Here is an 8,675-nt window from a genome sequence, read left to right on the forward strand (position 1 = left end):
TTTTTTTTTTATTATACTGATGTGGCTAGTCCAGAGTCCTTATTCCAAACATTTGGTTATTTAGACTTATATAATTATATACATTTATTGGCTAATTTTCTGACTAATTAAAAATGAGAAAATGTATAATATATACTGAATCTTTTCAATTTTATATAAATCCCTTTTCTTTTTTATGTTAGTTTTTTAGGGGGGGGGGGGGGGGTTGGTGTTTTTGCTTTTGTATTTTTGTAATCATGGTTATTTGAACTCTGTTTGTGACCTGATTTTGTGTTTTCTTTTGTGTTTTGGATTGTATGTTGTGCAAAAATGAAAAAAATAAAATAAAATAAAAAACGAGTCCAGAGTGTCGAATGTGTGGAAGTAAAATAAGGCGCTGATTTGCGCTGCAGCACCATGACAACGAGAAGTGTGGTGTTATTATTAGTTAGCTTATTGTGGCTAATGCTAACGTAAAGGAGGCTCGGCTGCTGTATTTAGAAAAATTCAGTTGTTTATTAAATAGATCATGCGTTAATATTTAATCCACCAACACAGCTAATCTAAACACATCGGGGGTTATCCAGAACCACTGTAAATAAACAGATAAAGCTAACAGTAGCGTTAAGCAGTTACGCTGGGTTAGTTAGCTTTAGCTAGCCAGTTCACAGTAGTTAAATCAGCTTGTTACTGAGGGATCTGCAGTCACTGTAATGTCTAATATCTAATTTTCTAAAAAATGTTAAAAGTAAAAATACTTTTAATCGGACCCAGCGAGGTAAGCAGATTCTTATTCTTCATATTTACTTTATGCTCTGTATATACTATTATGTTATATACTAGTAACTTATATCACTTTATTTTTATTTATTAAGCACTTTCTGGACATATACCACCGTACATCACACAAATGCTCGTTAATAATAACACAACTTACCAGACTCGCTCCAGTGACTGGATCACCTTTTAGTTACTGAGAGTTTTTACTGAACTGGTAATATCTGCTTTTAGCTACAGATCATTTCACTACAAGAAACTCTAAATCATTTTAAACTTCTAGTCTCTAACCACCTTCAGACAGCCTGCCACTGTTATAGTTTATATTATATTTTATCTTTTAATTCATGTATTTTCCATATGGATTTTTGGTATGTTTTTGTGTTGTCTTGCTTAATTTTTTAATTATTATGATTTTTTGTAGCTAATTTTAATTTTAATTCTTTTATTTCATTTTTTTTTATCTTTTTTTATCTCTTTTTTATCTATAAGATATGGCTTATTTTTTTTTTAGTTTGGTGATTTTAGCTACAAGCCTGATCAACCTGACCAAGCTAGATAGCTGGATAACCAGTATGACCTAGCTTGACCAAGCTGTTCATCTAGCAAGACCAGTAAAACCAAGCTGATTGACCAGCATAGCCAAAATCAAATGTAACATAGTAGTGGATCTAAAAAAAATTAAATATCATAATTTTTTTTTTTCAGTGATTCATTTTAAACTCACAGAGTGATCTATTTTAACTGTTTATTTATTTTATTGTTGATGATTAGGCCATGTCATCTGCTGGTGTTGATCCACTGTGTTATATCAAGTCTAAAATCTTACAGCACTTCATGCTTCCCTTTGCTGACAACTTTAATAGAGATGAGGATTTCATTTTCCATCAGGACTTGGCACACTGCCCACACTGCCAAAAGTACCAATTGGTCTTATATAATATTCTAATTTTCTGCGACACTGAGTTTTGGGTTTTCAATGGCTGTAAGCCATAATCATCAACAATAAAATAGATGAACACTTAAAATAGATCACTCTGTGTTTAATACAACTATATAATATGAGTTTCACAATTTGAACTGAATTACTGAAATAAAGTAATAAAGTATTTACAATTATAGTTTTTGAGATGCACTAGTACACTAACCAGAGAAATTAGCTATCACTATAGGGTTTATAACTTATTTCCTAATTATGCCATAACATCTTGTAATGCATGACGCATACATTGTTTGATATGTTTATGTTGACAGTGTGGAAAGACTGTGCTGGCAAATTTTCTCTCTGACACTGTGGAGACGATTGAGGCAGATTACAGTCCCACACAAGGAGTGAGGTGAGATTTATATGGAAACTGAATATCACTAAGAACTGAGCTTTAAATTAATAAACCACAAATAATACAGTGCCTGCCTAAAAAATAATGTGGGCTAAATGATGTGGGTTGATGCTGCAGTTGGTCTGCAGGTTTAGGTTCAGCAACAGTATGTCAGACAAACCAAGTCTCCCTGAAGCTGCGGGAGTCTCCCGCATTTCGGTAGTGGCTCCCTGATGCCCGGGAGTGGGGTAACCTCCCTGAAATCAACTTTTGCAACTTGGGATGTCTGGTATGTGCTGAAAGAATGAGGTTATACTGAATATACTGAATATAGAACAGGTTATTTTTTCTTCCTGATGATCACGAGCATATTCCAAGATGACAATGTCAGGATTCATGGGGCTGGAATTGTGAAAAAGTGAATTGTTCAACACAGAGTCCAGACCTGAACCTCATTGAGAATCTTTGGGATGTGATGGAGAAGCTTTGTGCAGCAGTCAGACTCTACCATCAACACTGAATTTAAATAAATCTTGTGACATTGCAGAAGTTTATTGAAACAATGCAACAAAGAATGCGCACAGCAATCAAAACAAAATGCAGTCCAATGAAATATTAGGAGTGTGACCATTTTTTGGCCTGGCAGTGTATACGTTTGTGTTTTGTTTTTCTTAACTAATTTATTTCTATCTTCATAAGGATACTGGAGTTTGAGTCACAGCATTTGGGAAGTGGTTCGAAAGACTCTGCCTGTGAGGTGGAACTGTGGGACTGTGCCGGAGATTTCAAGTGAGTGTTTTATTTTTTTATTTTTTTTTTACACTGAGGTCAATTCATGACCTTTGTGTAGCAAATAAAATAATTTTCATTTTCCCATCTCTGTTTTTTTTATCCCTAGAATTAAACTAGCTGTTTTATGTACTGCAACTTTAAGACTGCTATATTTACATTGCCTTTGTTTTGATTGGCTGCTTATTAGTGTGCCTCCAAAACAGTCTATACTGCAGCACTCTTCAGTCTATAATGTCAGTGGGAATGGGTATGGCTAAACCACTGTAGGTTGTTGCAGATTAGTTCTAATACATAAGTGAACGGTATGTTTATATAGAATATTTACATAGTACAGCAATCTCTATTTTTTTAGTGAGTAACATCTACTTAAACGTGATATGGGTTCTTCAAATAAGATTTTTTCACATTACATCTATTTTAGTTCTGTATTATTGACAATAGTAGCAGACAACAATACATCAAGCCTTGCCTTATTCAGTTTATTAAACCGGGTTGTATTATTAGATTAATTTACCTGAATTTCACATTCATGTCTTAAAAGTTTGAATTAGGTCTTTTATTGTCCACTTCTAATATATTGTTGATACAGGTATGAAGCATGCTGGCCTGCTTTGATGAAAGACTCCAATGGGGTGGTGATAGTATTTAACCCTGATATTCCAAGTCACCTCAAGGAAGTAGAAACCTGGTACTCTACATTTATCTCTTCACAAGGCCTGGCAGTGGGGCAGTGCCTGCTCATAGCACATCATAAGCCTGGCAGTGGAGCAGATACATCTCGCCCTCAGTTAGGTGAGACTGTGAAATATGCTAAACCTGGTTTCTCATAACAGATACTAGTATTGATGCACTGGGCTTAAGAGATTCATGTTTTTTTGCCGTTTTTCCTCCATGCAGCTTCTCAGTTGAATAAGTTGTCCCTCATTCACTCCAACCTGGAGGAGGATGCTGAAGATGTGCGTCAGGAGTTCCGCAGATATCTGGGAAACGTTGTGCAGACATTGTCCGAAAGTAGGGAGCGTGAAGAAATGTCAATTATAGCATGATTTCGTAAAAGTCTCTGTGCATTTTTTGTATATACAGATCATTCATATCAAGGATTCTTCTGTTACCAGGTTTGTGATTTAAGTTTAACACAGTACAGTCTTGATCATCCCAAAACAACCCATTTTATTCAAATAACTTAAAAAGCAAGCTCATTGAAAGTATGAGAATTGTCCAGTGCATTCCACAATATACACCTTCGACTATTCCATGTTTGTATACTAACAGCTTATTGTAATTTTTGCACTGCATAATATTTTTTTTTTTGTTAAAAACAAAAAGGCTGACCAAATAAATTAAACTCAGTTTAAAAATTCACTCAATTCATGCAGCAAGAGGTGCCTTATCTTGCATATGCCAAAGAGTAATACAAATAAATTAAAGTCATGAAGTGATTAAGAGCAAAATTTACTTGGAGTGTATGTGAGAATTGTTGAACAGGACCCAATAAAAAAAAGTTAAGACATTACCCATCCATGTACTGTGTAAAAAAAAATAATAAATATAAATAAATAAAAATCAGGCTGGTTTTGTTGTTTAACAATAGACATTTATTTAGTTCCTGGATTCCAAGAAGTTCTAACTTAATACAAAGGAACACGCAACAAGAACAGTCCACATTTACACATCATATCCAACAATGCCCCCCTTTCCAATGATCTCGCCAATGTAGAACCACATCAGAACTTCTGTGGCAACAAGACCATTCCTGAAGGCATCCTGTGGAAACAATTGTGTAGTGGTCAAATGTTATTGAACAGAAACTATGACCTGAAATCGCACGGAAAGTTTTACTTTACTAAAATTCAAAATCTTAATAAAAGCAGTGTGAAGCAGGAGTAAAATTGGAAAAACAACTGAAATAAGAAAATGTGGCTGCTTAGCCGATAACATGCATAACAACTTAGTACGAGTTGATCACACTCTATGGAACATAAGATACAGTATGGTAACAGCATTTTCTACCCCGGACACCCTCAGACTATTATTGTGCCTCCACAGATAAATTATACAATACAAATAAAATAGCTATTATACACAGGTGCTACCTGACTAGACTGCAACTCAATGTACTATTTTTTGTGACAATCAGTTGTAAAAAGTGCTACATAAATAAATTTGATTTGATTACTCATTTGGGTTTTTCTTATCATATATTTAAGAGGTAAGAGTAGCAAAGGCCATCCTGTGAATTTGAGACTTATGTTCACAACTCTGTACATTTCAAGAATGCAGTATGACAATAATACCGCTAACACTTAATACTGCTAATACTTTATTTAAATTATGTAAATAATTAATACAAGCTTAAACTCATTTTATACTTGTAAAGTAATGCTTGTAAAGTAATCTGTGTCAATAAAAATGGTCAGAATCCAACAATCACACACTAACAAACCATGATTGGAAATCTCTTTTTTCACACACAAATACTGTAGACTTTCTGGACACTCACCCTGACTGTGGTCTGACCGAGACGTCCTGTCTGAAAGCCTTTGATCAAGTTAGAGAAGCCTGCCATTGCCTTGGGGATCTCAGCTGGGGTAGGGGGCACCAGCTCGACACGGGCGTAATACCAGAATGTTGCTAACCGGGGCTTGGAGTAGCTCACAGCAGCTGCAAATATAAACAAAATAAAAAGCATGATTCATTATTCACAGATAACAAAACATAAAGGAACGACTGACATTCTTTCAATATCAGACACACTATAGGACATAAATTAAACACTGGAGGAGTGCGAAACACAAGCTAAGCTATGCAGCTCTCACTGAAACCACAGCAGAAGGACTCCCCCAAATGCCACTATACACCTTTTTTGTGATGTAGTCAGACTCCTAAAAAGGTTATTTACAAAACGGGGATACTATATCTGACACAGACCGTGTGACAATTAGTAGTAGTTTTAGCCTTGTGTGTATTAACCTAAAATTCAAAAGATTTAAAAACAATGAATTGGCCATGCTTAAAGATCATGGTATTGTATCGAGAGAAAAACCCTACTTTAAAGGAGATATTTTAGAATAAATTATATTTATCATAATAAAAAAAAATATCCCATGCTTAGTGCAGTGCTGTATATTAAACATTACTATAAGTACTAAATTAAATTAAACTGAACTAATTCAAATGTAGTGTAGTGAAATGTAGTGTTCTAACAATTACATTTTTATTATCAGCAGGCCTATCACAATTACTATTTTTTATTTTATAACCATGGAACTAACTGCAATAAACATGTAATTTTACTATTTTGTGATAAATAAGCATCTTATATTATGCAACTGTTGTGTTAATACAATAACATTTACACTCTTTTATACAGCAACAAACTTTTGATTAGGAATTGTAATGTACTTTTTAAAATCTTAAATAAATAAAGCAGTTAACTGCCTCTCCTTGCTAATAAATCACAATTAGCAATACTGATGATCTATAAAGACCTTTAGGGGTCTTGTCTGTAATTTTTGTATACAAGCCAATAAAGTAATTACTGGGACAGGCCTAACTATAAGTAATGAGTGTTGTGTCTTTGGAGAAAAAGCACAGCTGTCTTCTCAATTACTGACAGATTTCACCAATCCTAATGGGCATCCTGTGTTCAGTTACCCCCAGATTTTGAAGGGGCCAAGGTGACAGAACCCTTGAAACTCCAGGCAGCAAGACGACCTTTAATGTAAGCTGTGAATGTGTTCAGACACATATACAATAAAATAAAACTAAGTAATAAGACTGCAAAAAGAGTGAATGAAGCATTAAAGCACATTAATGTGCTCTTCCTAAATCTAATATAATATTACTGATTGGTTTTACTGAGATGTATGTGCACAGGCTGTAATTTATTTTAAGAACAAGTTAAAAACGTCTGCATCTTAATTGACTAATTTTGCACACACATACTTTAAAATGTATTTATTAATTTAACTTATTTATTGTATTTAATATGCTTATCATTTTATTTCACGTCTCAAATTTCATGTTCATACTTTATTTTATTTTCATTACTTTTTATTATTTTAATTGCTATATAAATAAACGCTATCTTATTATCCTTTTAAGCAATTGCTATTTTTTGATATGCTTCTGAAAAACTTGGGGAAAAAAAAGTGTTTGTTTTAGCGTTTATTTTAGGAAGGTGTCGAAATAACACGTAGCTATTGTCTGTGGTACGTTTTAAGAACTTTGTAAGATGGATTTAGGGTATTTTATAACAAATTATGGCCTTATTTATGAGCTTGAAAAACGATTTTTAAACGTTTCAAGGATCTGCAGATAACCTGGCTTAGCTTAGCTAGCCTGTTACTAAACATGCATTCTAGTATAAAAACACTTTTAAATGTTAAACTAAACGGCAGATACGCTCTATACAAGCAGTGGTGCTACATAAACTCATATTTAATGTAAATATTAACATTAGTTAGCTAGGTTAGTAATTTAAGCAGTGCCTCAGTTAGCTATGTTAGCGTTAGCTGCGTTAGCTGACAGGCCCCTATAGCTTTATTATCACAGCGAGCTCTGCGGCTGAACCGAGGCCGCTGATCCTCCGCTAACACACCCCGCAGCTTCACTCACACATACGGACTCTTACCTCCGACCATAGTGGGCACTTTAGCCACCAGTTTCTGTACGGCCTGCGCCATGGCTGCTCTTCAGGGAGAAGTTCTTCACCTCGACTCCGCGTCTCACCCCGGATAATGAATGTCACCTACAGCCAAGGACCCCCTGCTACAGGCGCAGCGCTGAACTTCAGCATGTCCGCAGCCTGCCTGATCAAAATACAGCGCACAGGCTACAAAAACATAAAATAATAAAAAAAACAGCTAAACAGTGTTTTAAAATGTATCTCGACTTATTATTTAAACACAAGGGATATAAAGAGACAGGGGCTGGCACACCATTTATATTTTTAGATGTATATAGATATATAGACATATACAGGACAGGAGCAGAGATGAGTGAGGACCCGTAAGGCAGCGTCCCAAATAGACAGAACTAGGTAGGCTAGCTAGTGCGCTGTTTAAGTGTGAGTGAAAGTATATGAAAGTACATATAAGGATATGTAACGTTAATTAAAAAAGAATAATAAAAACTAATCAGAACACCCCCAAAAGATAGCATGTGTTAACTGTGTTATCTTTAACTATAAACTACCATGAAATATAATTAATAAAATACTTAAGAGATGCATGTTTTTGCATTGTTCTGTGAGTCCAAATCCCATCTATGTTTAAAACATTTTTTTTCATAATAAATCCATAATACATAATATTTAACTTAAAATGCACATTTTAGTTGTGTCCCTCACCCAGTTTTTAAAATTATTCTTAGATGTAATTTGTTCATTTTTAAAATACAAATTTTGGGAAAGTCACTAAAACGTGCACAGTGTCCATAGCATATTAGCATGGCTGCCATTTAGCTATTTTCCATGTTTTTTGCTAATTCTATGCTAAAAATTAATTCTTGTTACTTTTAGTCCTGTTAATCAAAACATTAAAAGTACAGGATTTTTTTTTCATAAATATCAACTATTTGAACATGCAGTCAACAATTTCTTTAAAATAAAGAATTTATTGAGAAAAGAAGTAATAATAAAAAAATGTAAACATGCCTTTTAAATGTCACATGAGTATTGTAACCATCTTCGGATTAGAAACTTTGTAAAAAAAAAAAAAAAAAAAAAAAAAACAACTAAATATAAGTTTGACCAGTACATGTTTTCAATAGTTAAATATGCACTATTAGATTCAGAGTTGGAAAAAG

General features: G+C 34.1%; 2 protein-coding genes across 2 annotated transcripts; one reads left to right on the forward strand and one right to left on the reverse strand.

The window, feature by feature from the left end:
- The first annotated feature begins 393 nt into the window (after positions 1–393).
- Positions 394–4,004, forward strand: ift22 (intraflagellar transport 22 homolog (Chlamydomonas)). Its single transcript, XM_007260508.4, has 5 exons — positions 394–757; positions 2,011–2,093; positions 2,775–2,864; positions 3,457–3,659; positions 3,765–4,004. Exons 1-5 carry the CDS (start codon positions 719–721, stop codon positions 3,911–3,913), a joined length of 564 nt encoding a protein of 187 aa, XP_007260570.2. The 5' UTR covers positions 394–718; the 3' UTR covers positions 3,914–4,004.
- A 435-nt stretch (positions 4,005–4,439) lies between these two features.
- atp5l (ATP synthase, H+ transporting, mitochondrial F0 complex, subunit g) lies at positions 4,440–7,679 on the reverse strand. Its single transcript, XM_007260509.4, has 3 exons — positions 7,501–7,679; positions 5,368–5,528; positions 4,440–4,631 (listed from the first exon to the last, which is right to left on the reverse strand). Exons 1-3 carry the CDS (start codon positions 7,550–7,552, stop codon positions 4,533–4,535), a joined length of 312 nt encoding a protein of 103 aa, XP_007260571.3. The 5' UTR covers positions 7,553–7,679; the 3' UTR covers positions 4,440–4,532.
- Between the last annotated feature and the right edge of the window lie 996 nt (positions 7,680–8,675).

The sequence above is a fragment of the Astyanax mexicanus genome, chromosome 1 (assembly GCF_023375975.1).
Source record: "Astyanax mexicanus isolate ESR-SI-001 chromosome 1, AstMex3_surface, whole genome shotgun sequence".
NCBI classification, from domain to species: Eukaryota; Metazoa; Chordata; class Actinopteri; order Characiformes; family Acestrorhamphidae; genus Astyanax; species Astyanax mexicanus.

What these genes read in the sequence shown, in the direction of transcription:
- atp5l (XM_007260509.4), bottom strand. Translation starts at nt 7,552, where the DNA reads ATGGCGCAGGCCGTACAGAAACTGGTGGCTAAAGTGCCCACTATGGTC. An exon ending in AGTGCCCACTATGGTCGGAG is followed by an intron (nt 5,529 to 7,500) that starts GTAAGAGTCCGT and finishes TTATATTTGCAG; the next exon opens with CTGCTGTGAGCTACTCCAAG. An exon ending in TCGGTCAGACCACAGTCAGG is followed by an intron (nt 4,632 to 5,367) that starts GTGAGTGTCCAG and finishes TTGTTTCCACAG; the next exon opens with GATGCCTTCAGGAATGGTCT.
- ift22 (XM_007260508.4), top strand. Translation starts at nt 719, where the DNA reads ATGTTAAAAGTAAAAATACTTTTAATCGGACCCAGCGAG. An exon ending in TTTTAATCGGACCCAGCGAG is followed by an intron (nt 758 to 2,010) that starts GTAAGCAGATTC and finishes TTATGTTGACAG; the next exon opens with TGTGGAAAGACTGTGCTGGC. An exon ending in AGTCCCACACAAGGAGTGAG is followed by an intron (nt 2,094 to 2,774) that starts GTGAGATTTATA and finishes TATCTTCATAAG; the next exon opens with GATACTGGAGTTTGAGTCAC.